This window comes from Carya illinoinensis, chromosome 15 (assembly GCF_018687715.1).
Source record: "Carya illinoinensis cultivar Pawnee chromosome 15, C.illinoinensisPawnee_v1, whole genome shotgun sequence".
In the NCBI taxonomy this organism is placed as follows: Eukaryota; Viridiplantae; Streptophyta; class Magnoliopsida; order Fagales; family Juglandaceae; genus Carya; species Carya illinoinensis.
The window spans coordinates 29,355,547-29,377,432 of record NC_056766.1 but is presented as its reverse complement, the minus strand read 5'-3'; the positions used below and the strand labels follow the sequence as shown (position 1 = coordinate 29,377,432).

General features: G+C 34.6%; 1 protein-coding gene across 1 annotated transcript in view; it reads left to right on the top strand.

Annotated features, from left to right (window-relative positions):
* Nucleotides 1-21,886, top strand: part of LOC122295985 (receptor-like protein 15) — a 72,471-nt gene that overhangs the window by 43,396 nt on the left and 7,189 nt on the right. Inside the window, exons 3-4 of the mRNA XM_043105288.1 lie at nucleotides 12,260-12,409; nucleotides 12,494-14,691. Of these exons, the coding sequence (XP_042961222.1) occupies nucleotides 12,260-12,409; nucleotides 12,494-14,691 (2,348 nt within the window). The remainder of the gene's footprint in view (nucleotides 1-12,259; nucleotides 12,410-12,493; nucleotides 14,692-21,886) is intronic.

Genomic DNA, 21,886 nt, shown 5'->3' with positions numbered 1-21,886 from the left:
TCCAGTGATTGTTGCTACATCACTCACACCCGAAGAAGAGGAAAAGTTGCTGCGTGTATTGAGGGAACATAGAACAGCCTTGGGATGGACTATTTCTGACATAAAAGGAATAAGTCCCTCCATTTGCATGCACAAGATTTTAATGGAGGAGCTTTACAAGCCAACAATTGAGCACCAAAGAAGATTAAATCCAGCAATGAAGGAAGTAGTGAGAGCTGAAATTTTGAAGCTCCTTAATGCTGGAATTATATATGCTATTTCAGATAGTTCATGGGTAAGTCCAGTGCAAGTTGTACCAAAGAAGGGTGGAATGACGGTAGTGAAAAATGACAATAATGAGTTCATTCCTACAAGAACGGTCACGGGATGGCGTGTATGCATGGATTACCGCAAGTTGAATAAAGCAACAAGGAAGGATCATTTTCCACTTCCATTCATTGATCAGATGTTGGATCGATTGGCTGGGTACTCCTACTATTGTTTTTTGGATGGTTATTCGGGGTATAATCAGATTGCTATAGCTCCTGAAGATCAGGAGAAGACTACATTCACATGCCCCTATGGGACGTTTGCTTTTAGGAGGATGCCCTTTGGATTGTGCAACGCCCCTGCGACATTTCAACGTTGCATGATGGCTATCTTTTCTGACATGATGGAAGATATAATGGAAGTATTTATGGATGACTTTTCAGTTTTTGGTACATCTTTTGATCATTGTTTGCATAACTTAGCTCTTGTTTTGCAGAGATGTGAAGATAAGAATCTGGTCCTGAACTGGGAGAAGTGTCATTTCATGGTTCAAGAAGGGATCGTGCTGGGCCATAGAGTGTCATCCAAAGGAATTGAGGTGGATCGAGCCAAAATTGCAACTATAGAGAAACTTCCACCTCCAAAGAATGTGAAGGGAATCAGAAGTTTTCTGGGACATGCGGGATTTTATAGAAGATTTATTAAGGATTTCTCTAAACTCACTAAACCTTTATGTAATCTTCTTGAGAAAAATTCTGCATTTGACTTTGATGTTGTTTGTTTGCAGGCCTTTAATGCACTCAAGGAGAAGCTAATTTCAGCACCAATTGTGATTGTGCCTGATTGGAGTCAACCTTTTGAAATTATGTGCGATGCAAGTGACTTTGCAATTGGAGCAGTGTTGGGGCAAAGGCGAGACAAGCTGTTTAGAGCCATCTATTATGCAAGCCGGACATTGAATGAAGCTCAGTTAAATTATACAACAACTGAGAAGGAGATGCTTGCTGTGGTGTTTGCTTGTGACAAATTTCGGTCCTACCTCATTGGGACAAAGGTGATAGTGTTCACTGATCATGCAGCACTTCGCTATTTGTTTGGCAAGAAGGATGCTAAGCCTAGGCTAATTCGTTGGATCCTCCTTCTTCAAGAATTTGATTTGGAAATTCGCGACAAGAAGGGAAGTGAAAATTTAGTGGCTGACCATCTCTCTCGGTTAGAGCAAGAGGAAGAAAGACTAGATTCAGTGGTCCAAGAGGCATTCCCTGATGAGCAGTTGTTTGCATGTGAGATCAAGCTTCTGTGGTATGCTGATATTGTTAATTATCTAGCTTGTAAGGTTTTACCACCTGATCTTACTTACCATCAACGTAAGAAATTTTTGCATGATGTGAATCACTATCTTTGGGATGAGCCTTTGTTGTTCAAAAGATGCACCGATCAAATCATGAGAAGATGTGTGCCGGAAGAAGAGATGCAAGACATCCTCCATCATTGTCATTCCTCATCATATGGAGGACACTTTGAAGCCACCCGTACAGCAGCTAAAGTACTTCAAAGTGGGTTCTTTTGGCCTTCCATTTTTCGTGATAGTTACACTTTGGTGAAAACTTGTGACCGGTGCCAACGTATGGGAAATATTTCAAGGCGTCATGAGTTACCATTGAAAGGTATCTTAGAAGTTGAGTTGTTTGATGTTTGGGGAATAGATTTTATGGGGCCCTTTCCTCCTTCTTTTGGTTTTGCATATATCTTGCTAGCAGTTGACTATGTGTCAAAATGGGTGGAAGCAATTGCTACAACAACAAATGATGCAAAGGTAGTGCTCAAATTTCTGCACAAGAACATATTCACAAGATTTGGCACTCCACAAGCTATCATTAGTGATGAAGGGACTCACTTTTGCAACAAGTTATTTGAGAATCTTCTGTCTAAATATGGTGTGAAGCACAAGATAGCACTTGCTTACCATCCTCAAACTAATGGTCAAGCTGAAATTTCAAATAGAGAGATCAAGAACATCCTTGAGAAGACGGTCAAAATCAATAGAAAGGATTGGGCGAAGAAGCTTGATGATGCTTTGTGGGCATACCGTACAGCCTTTAAAACACCTATCGGGATGTCTCCATACCGATTAGTGTTTGGAAAGGCATGTCATCTTCCTGTAGAGTTGGAGCATAGAGCTTATTGGGCTGTGAAAAAGTTTAACTTTGATTTGAAGGCAGCAGGTGAAAAGCGACTTCTTCAATTGAATGAGATGGAAGAGTTTCGGAATGATGCATATGAAAATGCCAAGATCTATAAAGAAAGGACGAAGAAGTGGCATGATAAACAGATTCTTAGGCGAGAGTTTGCTCCAGGACAACAAGTTTTACTCTTCAATTCACGACTCAAACTCTTTCCAGGAAAGTTGAAATCAAGATGGACGGGTCCTTATACAATTCATGAAGTTTCCTCTTTTGGAGCAGTAGATTTGAAGGACAAGACTGGGAACATTTTCAGAGTTAATGGTCAGAGATTGAAGCACTACTATGGAGAGCAAATGGAGAGGAACTATGCATTTATTCCTCTTGGAGATCCTAATTGATGATCATTGAAAAGTCTGGCTGTAGACTTTAAAACAAGCGCTTATGGGAGGCAACCCATAGATCTATCTTTCTTTCTTTCATTTATTTTATTATCTTTATTTATTTAAGTTTTAATAAATTAATTTTTGATGCAGGTATTTAGCAAGAATAAAGAGCTGGAAAATTTTTAAACCTCGGAAGGTTCACCATGAAACCAGGGAAGTTCCTTTATTTCTTCAATCCTTTTTACTTTTGCATCACAATGAGGACATTGCTTAGTTTAAGTTTGGGGGTGTAAACTCCTATAATCATTTGATCCTCTTGTTTTCTAAGTCTTGGGTTGTTGATAGGTTGTTTGAGTCTCTTACCAAGCATGCATTGGAGTAAGATTGAATTCTCTATGACTCTGAAATTTGTGATTGAAGATGGTTTTGAGAAAAATTTTCAAAAATTTCTTTTATGTCAAGTGAAGTTTTGTGGGTACTTTGGTTTAAATCTTTGACCTTGAACACAATTGAGCACATAGTCGTTTTTCTCTTATTCCATTTTGCTTATGAAGAGAAGAAGTTGAATTAATTGAAAGAGGGAGGTTCGATTTTGCTTTACTCTAGAATCCGTTGATGGGTCCTTGAGGCGAAATCCTAGTCGAGACCAAATATTAGAGAAATGATCTAGGCATTTCTTTGGCATAACCAAAAAGCTTTCCCAGCCGTCCTAAATGTCATGCCATCATTACATGGTGTGTTTTCATAGTCAACCCCCTTGAGCCTTCATGAGCCTTTATTGATTCTTTAAACTACATAAACCATACCCGCTCTAAGCCTGAAAAACAATGAATCTACCGTTGATAGTTTGAGAAAATACTTTGGTGGAGAGTTACATTTAAAAGAGAAAATTGGTTTCATGATGAAACGTATTATGTTTGCTCTATTTGATCAAAGAAAAAGAAGAAGAAGAAAGGAAGTGATTGAAAAGAAAAAAAAAAAAAAAAAGAAAAAAAGAAATAAAAAGAAGAAAAAAGACAAGAAGAGGAAAAAGAAAAAGAAAAGAAAAGAAAAAGAAGTCGCCAAGCGGAATGTGAATTACCTCAAATTTTGTTAAGGGAAGTGTTGGTATTACATCAGTGATTACAGCAATTTTAATGCCACAAGTATGAGCATATTGCCAAGAAAGAGCTATGATTTGAATCATGTGAGTTTCTCTTTTAATGTTCTTTTCACTAAGTATTTTCCCAGTTTGATTTAATTTCCCATATCCAGTTCTTTCTTAACCCTCACCCTGTGGCCTATCATTACAACCTTAATAAAGACCTTTTGATCTTTGATTTTGGTGTTGACTACATTAGTGGAGAGGATTTCTGAAAATTGGACTTATGGGGTTAAGTTTTAAGAGAATTCTTCTGATTTTGGTTGTTCTACTTTTATCTGAGTTTGCAGGTGGTTTGAGGTTAAATTGACTATATCACACACACACTCAAGGTCTTAGCTTTAGGTTGAAGTAAACACCTAACTCTTGCTTGACAAATTGCAAAATTTTTGATTGATTTTCTTGCTATCTTTGATGTTAAAAGAGTAAGATACTAGAGATGAAATCTAAATTCATAAAAGCTTGGTGAGTGATGATACTTCTCTTTGGGGTCGAGTTGATATTGCCTAAACTATCATTTATTTTTCTTTTTGTTTGAGGACAAACAAAGTTGTAAGTTTGGGGGTATTTGATGGCTTGCAAAATTTCGTATTGCAGATTTTACAAGTTCGCTCGAGCGGAGGCTTTTGGCCGCTCGAGCGAATTCAGGCAGATTCAAACGCTCGACTGCCGCTCGACAGGGAGCTCGAGCAGGTTGCTGAAAAACGAAGATCGCTCGAGCGGAGACATTGGCCGCTCGAGCGAAATCAGGCAGAGTCGAACGCTCGATGTGCGCTCGATAGGACGCTCGAGCGAAATCAGGCAGAGTCGAACGCTCGACGCGCGCTCGACACCCCGCTCGAGCGAACATCGTATTTTGACAGATTTTAGGTTTTCCGACGTGGGACCATATAAAAGGCCATTCTTCACTCTAGAGCCGCGAGTTTTGACTGGAGAACACTTCTTGGGAGAGAAAAACACAGTTAGAGGGATTCAATTCATCTGTTTTGGAGACGGAATTCCAATTTATTGCACGTACGTTGGATTCATACACGAGCACGGACGGGAGAAAGGCGTTGAATCGTTCCCTTGAGCTTTTGACGACCAGTTGAGGCTGCAAGGAGGATTTTTCAGTGTTTATTTTCTTCTTCCCATCTTCTCAGAACAATTATGGTGAATTCGTTTATGTTGAATTCCAATTCTAGCATGAGCTAAATTTTCTTCTTTCTAGGAAAACGATGTAACCTAATTCCGAACTATGCTTGTTTGTTCATGCTAATTTAATGCAAATTCTCTCTTTGTTTATCTGATTTATTCTGAGTTTAATGCTTCTAATTAACTGGCCATTGATTAGATGATTATTAATCTTGTGATTTGCTATCGAAAGAGGGAATCATAGGGTAGATCTTGGATATTTCAGCATAGGTAAGTATAGAGCTCGAAAGACTTGTATGAACCTGTGTAGTAATTAAATCATTGGTCTTATTGCGTTCTTGATTATTTAATTTGCATACTCTTGTGTGAATTGATAAACTAGAATCACTTCCAATTGATTATCGAAAGAGGCTTTTGGATGAATTAGAGATTTGCTAATAGACAAAAGAGGTTTAAGTTAAATTAGCTGGATGAGAAAAGCATAGTGAAGAATTATGGTGAAATCGATTTCCTAGAAGTTTTCTTCCCTATTGAATTTGATCTTCAAACATCAGTTTTACTTTCTTTGCTTACTTCTCTTGAGTTGATCTAGTTTTATTTGCTACTACAAAAACCTTAGCGATTCCTCTAGATAAAATTGAGATTAGCATAATTTTGGTATTTGGCAAGAGTAAGGTACCAATCCCTGAGGACGATACTCTTCTTATTACTTTACTATAAAACTACGATACTGTGCACTTGCAGTTTTGCACCGGTCAGGTGTTGGTGGCTACGGAGAGAGAATGTAACACGCATAGGGGAAGGGTTATTATTATTATTTTTTTAAATAGACTTCATTTCATTCAATGAAACCGAGGTTATAACTGTGACTAATCAATACAGGGAAAAACCCAGATTACTAGCCAAACTACTCATCTATTAGGAGCTCCCCTGCCCATAAATTTCTTTATGACGAATATTGACTTAACTTCTATAAACTCTCTCCTGACAACAGTCAATAGAGAAAGCGCTATGTTAAAAACAGAACTGAACGACCTCTCTTCCAAAAAAAGAGAGGTACTAACATGCTCCATCCTCCCAAGAAGGAGAAGTACAATCACCCACCTTCCTCCAATCACACACCTTCCTCCAATGGAGGAGTGAGACAATCACTCACCTTCCTCCAAAGGAGAAGTGAGACTCTACTATTATGAACATCAAGTCCAATAGCCTATTTCTTTTTATTTATAAAATGAAGTAAAAACAAAGTACCTAAAAAATACAAAACACATGGCCCAGTCTAAATCAAAACATATGGGCCCAGTCTAAACACATGGGCCCATTAAACAAAAAAACACGTGGACCAAATCTGATTGCAAGTGAGGGCTCTTAGGGTTTCATCATAATCTTTATGCCGCCGCCTCCCTTTCCTCAGTGAGTCCACCAGCGCAGGAGCACCGGCTTCTGCAAAAAGTCCACTAGGGCTGTGTTTCGGCACGAGCACCAGCTTCTGCACATTCGTGGGTCCACGTTTCCTCACATCTCCAGCTCACATTTTCCCCCTCGCGCCGAGGACCCATCTCATCCTACACCAAAAATCGCCCCTCGCCCAGGAACAATGTACTTGCCCCCTTACCTGCACAGCATACCATCACTCTAGAGGCCATCGTTACCTTTTGGTAACGTCCATCGTGGAGTTACCGTCTACTGGGCAGACTTATCACGTCTGTAAGAGGATTTATTCCTCTGTTTTATGTTCTAAAAACAGAGCATTTGCATGAACCAAACCCAAAAGCCGCCAGTCCAAGTTGCACCCAACCAACCAAGAGCAACCTCCCCACCAACTGAGAAACATCATCCCCTTTCTGAAACAACGGTTATGCTCATACGCAGGAGCCTCCATGTTATTCCGTATCGCCACTTCCCCCAAGAAACCAAAGGCCATCCCGTTCTTTCTCCGAACACTTCTTGTGCATGGCCCTAGCTACACTTCAACTCTGTTTTCGACTAGAAAGAGGGAGAGAGAGATGAACCACTGAGATCTTGGGCTAGGCGCATGAGCCACGGCATCACGCCTTCACAGTAGTCCATCACCGAGCAATCTTATTCCAAACACCAGACAAAGCAAACAAGCTAACTAAAAACAGTAAAACATAAAGAGGAGGGAGGGAGGGAGGGAGGTAGGAAGGGAGGAGGGAGTCGAGGCTCCCACGTCCCTCTTGTGGTGGCTCTGAGTTTTCTTTTAGAGAGTGGTGGGAACTTCTCTCTCTAGGATGGTGATACGATCCTCCAAGCTCACTTTAATGCATTCAATTTGTAATGTTCATTTCATCCCCATTTTAGAAAATATAGACGGATAAGTGGTAACAACTTGTAACAAACTGACAAAATATTCTTTTGGGTCTATCTGGCACACTAATTAAGCTTAACTCAATAACTTGCAGTCCATTTGTTGATTCTTCCACCGAATTGGGGGCCTGGTAACAACTTTAACCCATAAGACGTAAGCCCTCATGAATACTAAAGTCTATCAAACTGGACATCTCACTCTTCGACAAAACCTTTTTCAGCTTCCAATGCTTCGTGACAAAGATAGAGAGAAATAAAGAGAGTGAGATACGGAGGGGAAGAGAGGCTTAGGGAGGAAGAGAGAGAGAAATGTGGTGGTGGAAGTCTAAGGTTGCGTCCGTGATGGTAGAGCGAGCTGGCCGAAGCGAGAGAAGGAATGAAGAGGGAGTGCAGGGGTCACGGAGGGAGAAAAAGGCACAGGTAGAGGGCAAGGGAAAGAAAAGAGGAAAGAGAGAGGTGAGAAGAGTTAGAGTTTGTCTCAAAACAACTTAATTTTGAGTCTTCCCTTTTGGGTGGGCTGAGCTATTTTTAAAGGTTGAGTTATTCTCCTAAGGTTTTGGGCCTTGTTGCTGGCTAGGCTTCACAAGATGTACGGGCTTGTTTTGATCTAAAGGCTGAATTGAACATAAAGAAATAAGAGAGAAGGAATTAGAGAAAATAGAAATGAAAGGAAAATAGACTACAACTTTGTTTTTGTAATATCAAAAATAATATTTTTTCTTCATAAAATAAAATGATTATGAGATAAATAAATTCATTTAAACAAATAGTATTTTTAACATAAATTCAAATGATGAATTTAATAAATATTTTTAAGGAAATAAAATCATTTAAATACAGTGAATTTGCAAAATTATATTATTTTTGGAGTTCCAAAAAATTAAAGAGACTTACTTAAAAATTAGCTTTCATTCAATAACACTGAAATGATCACATTTTAAATATTTTGGACTTTCAAGAATACGTGGAATATTATAAATACTTGTCTCATATTAAAAATCATCTATTAATTTAAAATGAGAATTCGAGATTTAAAAAGTTTAGGCGAGATTCATGACGAACTTGATAGGAAAATTGGTTTGGTCACGTTAAAAGTCTTGATCTTTGCATGAAATAATATAATAATGGAGTCATCAGTCAAGGTCTTTGCAAGGTTATGATTTTTGCATGAAATAATGTAATAATGTATATAAATTTTAACGTATGTTTATAGCTTAGAATTACTTCTCACCATAACTGCTTGTTTAATTGGTATGTTTGCGTGCCATTGGAAATGATCTAATTCGCTTTAATTGGCTAAAAAGTCTTTGGCCTATTAATTGCGAAGTCATGGGTCAATGTCTTCTCAAGGTTAAAGTGTTTTGCACGAAGGCAGAGACATTCAGTACACACTTTCTTATTTAATAAAATAAAAAAATAATTAAAAAAAATATTCTGAAACATTTATCATAATTTTCTTAACCATGCTAATATATTGTAACGTGTATTACCCAACTTTAAACGACTTTGACTGATGACTCTGTGATAGGCCACTTGGAGTCCATGTTATTCCTTCTCAACCAAAAGCTAACGAGTACTGATATGCATTTCAAAAAAAATTTGACAACTTGGCTCGATGTCTAATTAAAATAGGGAGAAAACAATACTAATTACCATATTACTGGTGAAAATATATAGTGCCATATATAAATTCATAAGCTAGCATGTGACTGGTGCACTTAACTAAAGCGGATTAGTTAAAACCCAACACCAATTAAAAGCTATCACCTTGTTTATTTTTGTAAAATGAAGAAAAACTCATAAAACAAAATAATTTTGCTCTTCGTACTTCATATAATTTGTTTTTATTTATTAATTTTGTGAAAGCTATAAATTAAATTAAAAAAAAGCTTTACTGAAGAAAGATTTCAATCAATAATTTACTATGCGTGGCTGTGTAAAATGTATAGCAATCAATAATTAATCTTAACTTGTCTATTGATGTATTGAACCAAATTTATTTATATCAAATCTAAATTTGCTTATTTTATTTTGTATTCGTATTAAACTCACGAATCATGTCATGTACTGCCAATTCTAAAATTTACAGTGGCAAACTTCATTTTTACAAGTGCAACTTATGAAAAGTATTGAAAAGTTGTTTGGATGCTAAAAATATTTAGAATATTTGACAGGTTTGGAAATTTTTTTCAGATTAAGTTTTGGAAAAGCACAAAGAATAAATTGAATAAAAAATATAATTTAAAATAAATATTGTACTGAAATTTGCAAAAGTAGACTGATAAAATTAAAAAGTTGTTTGTATATTATTTTTTATTTTAGAATTTGTAAAAGTTGCCAGTAATTTTGTATTTGAGTAATGATTAAGTAATAATTAAATAAAAATTTGAAATAATTTTTATTTTTTTAGTATTTGAGTAATATTTGATAATGGAGTTAAGAAAAAAAAATTGAGAAATGTTTTAAAAAAATGAGAGTACTTTGAGAATTGTTGCCAAAATGGCCTAAATTTTAGTACTGAAAAGTCTGGGACGAAAAGGACCACGTCAATGGTGCTAATGTGAATAGGTAAGCGCGTTTCCACAATTAATCTTACCAGAGTGTCTAGCTAATGATGCTGGTGTTGATCTATATTTTAAATAAAGACTTAAAGTATGCAAGTAGAGTGTATCTACACACAAATATTTTAAATAAAGACTTAAAGTATGCAAGTAGACTAATTTTTATATATCTTACCATAAAGAAGACACGATGCATTTTTAATTCCCCTAGTGCCCGTACAACACGTTTAACGTGTATTATCCAACTTTAGACGACTTTGAGTGATGACTCTGTACGTGATAGGCGACTTGGAGTCACTCATGTTATTCCTTCTCAACCAAAAGCTAACGACTTGGAGTCCTGTAAGCCTTGAGGAGGCTGCTAGGAAATTATAGAAAAAAGAAAGAGGCAGGCGCTATCCTTGGATGAAAACAGATGATCTGTTTTAATATTAACAAATTTCAAGGTTAAGGTGATCATGTTTTGCGATAATGCATCTTGTCTTATTTAATTAAATCAATATTCTTTATTGAAGAGGTATTTGAATGATCAGTAATTTAAAATTCTAAAACTTTAATTTAATTCTATTTTAAAAATTTATCTACAATATTCATCTTTTTCTTTTAATTCCAAGTTGATTCCTAGCTAACTATCAAAAATAGGGCAATGCTAGGGATTCCCCATCGGAACATCCCGCTCCAAATTTATTTATTTATTTTTTTTTAGTTTTTTTTATATAGTTATTAAGAAAATGTTGTTTAATAATATTGTATTTTTTTTTATTTTTTAAAAATATTTAAAAGTGTTAAAAAATGATGTGAAACAAAAAATAAAAAAAGACATTTTTAAATTTTTTTTACATCATTTTCTTAGTACTTTTAAATATTTTTTACATGAAATAAGTACGAAATTACAAAACAATGCAATGCTACGTTACGTATCAAAAATCAAGAAGGTGAAGACAATTGAAAAGTAGGAAGATTGAAAAATTGGATAGAACCTCATAACTTTGAGTACTCATCAGTTCCCAAGGTCTTCCCAAGTTTATCATTTTTATATGGGTCTCACTTTTTCCAATGAGCCGGGCTTATCGCTCTAGACTCTATCCGCTCGAATTGGCATGAAAGTCTTTGGCCTATTAATTATTAAGTCATCGGTCAAACTCTTCTCAAAGTTATGACCGTAAAAAAAGTTTCTGAAACATTTATCATAATTTTCTTAACCATACAAACATATTGTAATGTGTATTACCTTTTTAATTGCAGGCTCTTGCATCGTGTGATGTGCCATGCTTTCTAAACGGCTTATGCAAGGCGAAATGATGTCTATATTATTCTTTATTTTAATTAAAAAAATGATAGAGTTATAATTACTAAAAAATAACGGTTCAAAAGTTTATTTATTAAAAAATACTAAAAAATTTCATGGTTAAGGTAATCATATTTTTCATCTTGTCTTATTTAATTAAATCAATATTTTTTATTGAAGAAATATTTCAATAATCAGTCATCTAAAATTCTAAAACTTTAATTGAATTCTATTTTGAAAATCTCTGTAATGTGAATCAAGAAAGGTGAAGACAATTGAATACTCATATTGAAAACTCATCAGTCTACAACCTATAATTGAGTACTCATCAGTCAAGGTCTTCCCAAATTTATCATTTTTCCATGAAATAATTTAATATATAATGCATATAAATTTTGTAGTCTTTGGTCTTAATTTGTAATTAAGTCATCGGTCAAGGTCTCCTCATTAATGTTGAGGTGTTTATATAAACTTTTTCAGAACAACTTTGCTTTATTTTAATGCTAAAGATGTCGTTGAGCCTAAAGAAGACCCGATGCATTATTGCCCCTCTAATTGCTCAAAGCAGGTTTACCGGGTATTATCAAACTTTAGAAGACTTGACTGATGGACTACGTGATAGGCTGAAGACTTGGGGTCAATGTTTTCCTTTAAGAAAAGTCCCTACACACCAATATTTTAAAACTTTATCACACTAATATGCGACTAATTTTTGTATAAATGAGATGATTTGAGATGATTTGTGAATTAATTATTTATTTATATTCTTAATACTTGAACCATAAGAGTGCGGAGTTAAGGTTAACATTTAAATTCAATACTTTCACTCTATATCATATAAAGAGTAATGTTGGATACATACTTATAAAAATATTGTTAAGTCTAATTATTAAGAAGACCCGATGCATTATTAAGTAGTGTGTGTGACTTGCACACCTTACAAGTGTATAAATCATTTCTCACTTTCAAAACACTCCTTTTCATTTTAGAGTTGAGGAGACTAAAGAACCTACAGGAGTTGTATTTGGATGATACCAACATTGACAAAAGCTTCCTCCATAAAGTTGGAGTTATGACTTCCCTTAATGTATTGTCAATGCAAGGTTGTGGACTCAATGGAAGCTTGCCCATCGTTCAAGGTAAAAAATCTTGTTTTCACAAAATATTGCTTAGCAACAATCTCTTAATAGTAGAACTTAATCTTTACACATTTCATTTTGCAGGCTGGTGTGAGCTTGCGAATCTACAAGAGTTAGTTCTCAGCTATAATATGTTTGAAGGCATACTACCCTCATGTTTGGCAAACATGACAAAACTTCAAATATTTGATATTGCTTTCAATCGCTTTAATGGAAGCATTGATCTCTCCCCTCTACCTAGTTTGAAGTCACTTGAGTACCTTCATTTATCAGATAACTACTTCAACCCAATCACATTCTCCTCATTTCTTAATCTCTCAAAGCTTGAGGTCATATTTAGTGATGGCAACAAATTGGTTGTTGAAACTCTATCTCAAAGACAGAATCTTGGCTTCCAATTAAAGGGTTTCAGTTGTTCAAGTTGCTTATCTACCAAGTCTAGTAGAATAATTACTAGATTCCTTCATTACCAGTTTGACTTGCAAATATTACATCTCCCTCACAATAATTTTTCAGGACAGTTCCCCACATGGTTGCTAGAAAACCATACAAGGTTGGCGGCTCTTAGTTTGCAAAATAACTCATTGACAGGAACTTTGCAGCTGCCCAATCATTCTATTCCCAACCTTTTGATTTTAGATATTTCATTTAATAATATACAAGGTCCAATTCCAACTAACTTTGGTTTAGTTTTTCCAAATCTAGATCATTTAAATATTTCTAAAATTAACTTTAATGGCACTATTCCTTTTTCTTTTGGTAATCTGGCCTTCTTAAGATATTTAGACATGTCAAGCAATACTTTTTCGAGAATAATATCAGAAAATTTGACAATGGGTTGCTCCTCCTTACACCACCTTATATTGTCCAAAAATCATTTGAGTGGCCAATTATTTCCTGCCAATTTGAATCTAACAACCCTACTAACTTTGCATTTGGACAACAACCGCTTTACCGGAGAGATCTCACATAGCATATCTAATCTAACGACCTTGTATGCAATTGATTTCAGTAATAACAATTTGTTAGGGATGCTTCCAAGATGGATGAGAGACATGACGTCATTGAGGGGTATTGCTCTCACAAAAAATCAGCTTGAAGGTCCCATTCCAGTTGAGTTATGTAACTTGGAAAAACTTTTATTTCTTGATCTTTCCCATAACAATCTGAATGGCTCTATGCCCTCTTGCTTCAACTGGTCCAAGATCAAACATGTTCATTTGAATAAAAATAGGCTAACCGGTCCCATTACCAGTGCATTCAAGGGTTGCTCTAAATTAGTCACTCTAAATCTTAGAGATAACTACCTTACTGGCAACATTCCAGATTGGATCGGCAACCTTTCAAGTTTGAACATTCTCCTCTTGAAAGCAAATTATTTGCAAGGGAAAATTCCATTTCAAATATGCCTTTTAGAAAAACTAAGCTTGTTGGATCTTTCCCACAATAGTTTTTTTGGTCAAATACCACATTACTTGAGTAACATTACTTTCGATCCGACCTACACAAAATCTATTATACAAGGCTGGATCTTTATTGGTAGCTATGTCATACTTTCTGACATATTGTCAAAAATCTTCCATTCCAGAATGAACATGTACTTTATGTCTGATCTAATACCAGTGGTGGATCTATTACAAGAAGTGGAGTTCACAACAAAGAATACAATTCTCTCCTACAAAGGTGACATCCTCAACTACATGTCTGGGATTGACCTCTCATGCAACAAATTACAAGGAGAAATTCCAGCCGATCTTGGAGACTTGAGTAGCATCCATGCATTGAACTTGTCATTCAACAATCTAACCGGATCAATCCCTAGCCAATTCTCGAATCTTCAGCAAATTGAGAGCTTGGATCTATCCCATAATAACTTGGATGGTTCTATTCCCCCTCAATTGATAGAATTGAACTCTTTGGAGGTATTCAATGTGGCACACAATAACTTATGGGGATCAACACCAGAAAGAAAAGATCAATTTGGTACCTTTGATGAAAGCAGTTACGAGGGAAATCCTCTCCTGTGTGGACCTCCACTACATAAGGCTTGCACTAAAATTCGAACATCATCTAACATTCCAACTGATGATGAGGGAGATGAAGCTTGTGGTTTTATGGACTTGGGAGTTTTCTACGTTAGCTTTGTAGTGTCTTACACGATAATGCTGCTTGGAATTGTTGCCATTCTCTACATAAATCCGCACTGGCGACAGGCTTGGTTTAACTTTGTTGAATTGTGCATCTCCACTTGCTACTATTTTGTTGTGATCAACACTTGTAAGATATCTAGCTTTAGAATTGTGTAGCTTTGTGTTTTGATGTTTGCATTTTTGTATGTCATATGTTTTTCTTTTCTTCAATCTCAAGCTTGAAGTTTAAATAACATATATGAGAATTGAAAGCTCGATCATTGGAATCGTAACTTCAGTAGTCAATTAGTGACCAATTAGACAAGATGCTTGAACGATAGATATTACTTTTCGAGCTAATTTTAGGATTTATTTTCTATCAATTCATAAAAGCTCAAGAAAACAATAAACTATTTCTTGTCCAAGTATCAAAGCTCAACTTGAAGAAAACAATAAGCCTAACATATGCGAAGAATTAATAAAGTCAAGCTTAAACATATTAATGTTAAGCTATAAATCATAATAAGAAGTTAGTTAATACCAAAAGAGTACAACTAGTGGTGACTATATTCCAACAATAAGAAGAGGTTGTTGATCTACTAAGTTATATTCCAACAATTAAATAATAAGAAAGAAAATTTCATGATAATTTCATGCCAACTTCCATTGGCAAACTCCAACTCACCCAAAATCTACATTCGATCATTGCTTTACAACAATCTAAATGGTCTGGTCTTTGTGTATGATAATTTTGGAATCCATATTTTTCTTTAAATTAGAGCACTATCAAAAGTACTTATAGTTAGCTTCATGGACTTCACAAATGTAATGTTAAGATTATGTTGGATGTTAATCTTGGATTAGTATGAAAGAATTGTCGCAAATGACTATTTGCGGTTAAAAACAACTCGCCGTAAAAAGTAACACTACAACTATAGAGTATAAGTGTTGACCATTTTGTTTATTGGAACTCTTAATGACAACATCTTCCAACAAAGCAAACTTTAAAAACAACTCTCTCAACCATCCCCCATATGATTTCCAATCACTCTTACCGCTAAATCTTGTAGAGCTCACACACTGCATCGGTGGCACGTGAACTTCATGACACGTTGGTCGGATGATAATAGTTCTTAGCTTATCTCATAGATCTACATATAGTGTACCGCTTGGAGTCATTTGGTGATTGGGAAATGGTAGATCGTAGATTTTTCAACTCAATGGAAAAGAAAATAAGCAAACAAAGCATAAAAATTGGTTGGAGGAAAAGAGGAGGCTCCCTCGCCCTGGACACTAAAAAGAAGGGCTCTTGGGTTTCTATAGGGAAGTGAGAGAAAATATATTAGAGAGATCTAGCCGCACTTATTAATTCTTCATAGGAAATAAAAAAGAATTCTACAGTTTTTACAAAATATATAAATAAATACTCTAGCCCCCAGCCTCGCTTGAGATTTGGCAGAAAGCCGAGACCGCAAGATGCAAGCCTCACAATCATATGGCTCCCTTTTATTTACTCTTGGAACAATTTTTAGCTTGTTTTAGAACAAATTTTCTGATTATGATACTTTTCTATTCAATACCATACCATGGTGAATGGCCCAAAATGGACAAAGGAGAGAAACTTTTATAAGGAAAATCAAAGACTAGGTACTGACAAACTTCTGTTGAATTGTGAACTTCTTGAACGTGAATCGTTTTTGTGCAAATTGTTTGAAGATATTCTCCCAACAGAATGAAGATTGAAGAAAAAAAGAAAAGAAAAATGTCATTTATGAAGAGGATTAATTGGAATGCAATGATTCATATTATGGATGCATCATACGTAAACAATCAAATGCATATGTGTTCTGAATAAAACAAACAAATGCAATAATTAATAGTTATTTCATACACATTGGAATGACTTAACCAAACACCCTAATTGTAGAGGGAATGACTTTTGTGGGGTTACCTAAAGTTCAGAAGGGTCGACTGTGTTTGGCGGCAGTGGTAGTGGCAGACCCTGGTGTGAGTTCTCCCAAATCTCCCAAACTTGAGACAGATAGAGAGACACAGAGAGAGTTGAATGAGAGGAAGAGAGAAGCACCCTTGCCTTTGAAGGCGCCATTGTACGGTGGCCACACCACAAGAGGCACGACTTAAAGGGGAAAGGAGGTTCAGCTAGGCCAGGTAGCGATGCCAAGGCTTCTCTGAGAGAGAGAGAGAGAGACACACACACACACACACACAAAGTTAGTGTGGGAGAGTGGTTTGGTAATGAGTATGGTGTTTATCTAACCTTCAACGACATCAGAGAGGTTGGTTCGCCCTTCTAACACCGACATCGGGAGGTTCATTCTAAATTCACTGGCACTATGAATTTTCTTATAATAATTGTCATCGAAACAGGTTAGGTACAATACTAATTATCAAGTGAAAAAAGAATCGTCAAAGTCTTTGCATGAAATAACCCTTCCAAATTAATAAATATGAAGCAAGAATTAAACAAAAAATTAAAAAGAATTAGGTTTACTATTTTCACTAAATAATTTTAATTTTTTTCATGCATCACACGAATATGCGACTAGTCTTTGTATAAAAGTTTGGCATTTCTCTTAGCCTAAAGAAAACATGATGCATTATTTCTCGTGTTTGTACAAAACATGTAGCATAAGAAAAGTGAGCATTTCTAATGGGTTATTTGCGATGTAATGATTATTTGTGAAGAAAATAGACTCGTTTGGCAAAAAATAGTTAACCACAAATAAACAATTTTCTTGTAATGACGTTTAACACTTTAACAACCTTGAATCCTTGATTGATGACCTTATGATAGATAAGTTGGAGTCAATGTTCTTTCTCAACCAAAAGTTAGGTTGTATTTAGATATTGAGTTGAGTTGAATTCTCTATAAATAATAGTGTGTTGAGATAATTGAGTGAGTTTTATAAAACCTACTTAAGATGAGTTTAGGTATGTTTTAATATTAAAATGAGTTTATATATTTATAGAAAGTTCTAAATATATAGAATCTACCTGACATGATATGTTACAGCTGGCACAACCGAAAAATGAAAACAAAAAATTAAAATCATGCAGCCGCATTCATTCTTTCACATTTGTATAAGAAAAATGCTAATTGCAAGCGCCCTGTGTAGACGGCGTGCAAACGGCATAGCCACGTCAGCGTTTTCTCCTTTTTCCTTCTAGCTCTTAATTGTATTCTCTCTCCTCTGTAAATATCACATCTAAGTGGTGTTATTGGGACAATTGATGGTGATGATGCAGGGCTCTCTTGGATTATTCCCGATAACAACAACGTCGTCGCACAGTGCTTCCATACTGGAAAGTAAAGAAAGAGAGTTGTAATCCCTCCCTCTCCTCGCCTCCGACCGATTGATCTTCTTCTCCAACCGACCTCTCTCTGTCTCTGTCTCTGTCTCTGTCTCTCTCTCTCTCTCTCTCTCTCTCTCTCTCTCTCTCTCTCCATTTCGTTTCTCTCTCCCTCTCCGTATAAAGTAGACAGTCACCATTTTAAACAAACTTCAGTTACAATTTTTTCTTTCTTCTTTTTTGATGTTTCTTTGTTTGCATTTGTGTAGAGAGTACCTAGAAGATTGGGTTTTCTTTTTTTCTTTTTTATTTTTTCTATTTTTTTTAAGACTAGAAGACTGGATCTTGTTTTGCTTTCTAACATTTTGGTATTTAGCATTAGATTTAACTTTTCTTGATTATGGGTTTAGGCTTGCCAGTGTCTGGATGGAACAATCTTCTTATACACCCTTAGGGGACGCGAGGTCACAAGGTCCAGCCGCTATGAGAAGAGAAGAGAGAGTGAGGAAGAGAGGTCTTATTTTTCTTTTTATAGTTTTTCATTTTTGCTCTTTATTTTATATTTTTATTCCACGTCAGACATAATATACAATCCGTTTGCCTGCCGCTTGCACGCCACGCTTGTACCTAGCAGAGCTGTTTGTATAAAGCCAACATATGAAAACATGAAAATGGATAGATGGAAAGAAGAAACCGTATGGAAAATGAAAGAATAGAAGGGATGATATGATGTTTGTCAGCGTGGGCTCAGTATGAGTTGAAAATTGAACTACTATAAAAGCGAAACTTGTGTTTAAATGTTGGAGACACTCTAAATACTTAGATGAGTTCATTACCCAAACGACGCAATAAACACCTTTAAAAAAGGTGGGACCACGTAAATATTTTTATATGGATGTCACTTTTATCAATGAGCCTAATTTACTTGAGTTGGTATCAAAATGTTTAGCCTATTAATTGCTAAGTCATCGATCAAGACTTTCGATATTTTGCACGAATACAGAGACAATATATACTTTCTTATTTAATAAAAAAAAATTTCTGAAATATTTATCATAGTTTTCTAACCATGCAAACATATTGTAATATGTATTACCTTTTGAGAAATATTAATATGTAGTTTGAATTTGTCCTTTTATTTTAATTGTTTATATATTTCATTTTATTTTTAATTTTTTTATTTAATGATTAAAGAAGTAATTTTTAATATATTAGTGTATTTTTTTTAAAAAAATACTTAAATATATTTTAAAAAATATGAAAAAAAAGAAAAAAATAAAATGGCAAATTTGTGCTGCAGCCTAGCATTACTCTTACCTTTTTAATTGCAGGCTCTTGCATTGTGTGATGTGCCATGCATTCTAAAAGAAAAATTCTAGATGCAGTCCCAGTTAGAGGCCTGTGTGCGCACGAAGTGAAACGAGTCGTTTCATTTAAGTGAAAAAATGTATAGAAGTAAAATCTCTCGTTTAACTTGACTACTGTTTTAATTGTTCAATGCTTCAAGAAGAAAATTGCTCTGTTTTACTGCTCTGTAGAACTTGATTTGTTGCTCTATATCTCATAGCCAATACCATGCATCATCATTTGTAAAAGCAAAGGCGATACAACAACACCTCTTCAAGCACGGTGCCAGGCAATCAAAAAGACTTGGGTTGTAAAACTTACCAAATGCGAATCCATCTGAAAATGGCAAACCCATTTTGTGAATGATATTTTTCAGATTGAAAAGATTTTTAGAGAAGCAAATTTACAATGCAAATGATCTAATTCACTTTCATTGACACTGAGCCTTCATTGGCCTATTAATTTCTAAGTCATCGGTCAACGTTTTCTCAAGTTAACGTGTTTTGCAAGAAGACAGAGACAATGCATCTTGTCTTATATATTTACTCAAAAATAATATACAAAGTTCAATATGTTTTCATATTTTAAAATTCTTATAACTATTAAATTTGAAATGGATTTTTGTGAAGGTGAGAGGGATATTTCCCCCTCCCAGGGGCCATCTGAATTAGGCCTGGGCCCAGCGCTGGTTAATTAAGGAAGTGATTATTAGTGAATTAGTATTTTTTTATTTTTTTAAAATGTTTAAGAATGTATAAAAAAATGGTTGAAAATATAACAAAAAATAAATTGATAGTCCCAACGAATGAGGTAAAACCATTCAAATTACATAAACGAAATGTTCGAATGATATATATTGAATTTGTTTGAACGAAATTGGCAATACCATTCGAACGCATGCAATAAAGTTGATTCAATTGTAAATTAAGCCTTTGAATAATATAATTTGTACTGTTTAAACTTCTACATTCTGTTTGAATAATATTTATTTTGTGTGAACGAAATTCTTTCATCCCAGAAGTTGATTCCGTTGGAATGGTCAAGAATAATTTCATTCTTAGGTGGGCCATTAATAAAAACAAAATGAAATTATGAGATGGACGAAAAAAATGGACCAACAATCATGATCCATTGAATTTTTTTTTTTTTTTTACTTCATAATTAAAGAAGTGATTATTAGTGAATTAATATTTTTTTATATTTTTTAAAAATATTTAAAGATGTATAAAAAATGGTTGAAAATAAAACAAAAATAAAAATAAAAATAATAATTTTATACCATTCTGTCTTTTCTCTGTGTCCATTTTTTCAGACCTAGTACATTGTCTAAGAAAGGGACCAGATGCAAAAATATGTATTGGGCGGCTATATTGGTTTGATGGTTACGTTGGCTGAAGTGTGTGTGTGTGACCGAGTCTTGAAATTTGTGTGGTCTGAGTTTAAAGTTTAGGGATAAGAAGAGATCAAGTGTACATTGGTAGTCCCACCTAATAATAAAGGTGCAACCACTCAAACGTAAACTAAACGTTCGAATTATGATGAAGTATTAAGCGTTTGGACGATACTGACAATTCCAATATTCCAACGCAATAAATTTTCGTTCCACAAGGTTGATTTTCTTGTATTGCTTGTTCGGTTATGATAATGTATCTTCAATTCGTCAAGTATTAATGCCATGGTCCTATGCATTAGTTCCAGATGTGTACGTGCATATATATATGGCTGTAAGCCTGTAACTAATCACCATCAATATTATTATTCCAAGTGTGTTATTCATTACTCATTCAGATTTCAAATGTGTTTGTTGGTGAGTCGTGATCATGGGTTCCCGAAACGTGTTGAAGATAATATCAAATCATTATTTTGATTTGATTTTCATAATTATCAAATTATTTTGATTTAATTTTCATAATGTTTAAAATATTTATCTTATCTTATCTCTATATAATTCTAAGTTGATTGCTATGTATCAAAAATTAAGAAGTTGATCAAGATAATTGAAAAATAGGGAGATTTAGAAATTGTATAGAACATCATATTGAGTGCTCAAAGCCTACAGTCTATAAATGAGTCATCAGTCAAGGTCTTTCCATGGTTATCATATTTTGCATGAAATAATGTTATAATTTATATAAATTTTAAAGTATTTTATATTTTAATTTTGAAAATTTAGTAATTTTAAAGATGGAGGTGTTTTGTGGAGGCTTGGAATTCTTTTCTCACCATAATTGCTTGTTTAATTGTTATGTTTGCGTGTTATTGGAACACAATATAAGAATAAGTGAATTTACAATGCAAATGATCTAATTCGCTTTCATTGGCACCGAGCCTTAATTAGCCTATTAATTTCTAAGTCCTCAGTTAAGGTCTTCTCAAGTTAGCGTGTTTTGCAAGAAGAGAGAGACAATGCATATTGCCTTATATATTTACTCAAAAATAATAATATACAAACTTCAATATTTTTTTTATATTTTTAAAATTTTAAAACTATTAAATTTTAAAACGATTGGATATTGAGATTAGATGAGAAATTTGTAAATAGTGATAAAATTGTTTGTAAATAGTAATAAAATAGTTTGAGTTAATAAAATAGTTAAGTAATAAAATAGTAATAAATATTGTTTGTAGTTTAATAACGAAAATTAGTTGCCAATTAAAAGCTAACACCTTGTTTATTTGTTAAATGAAG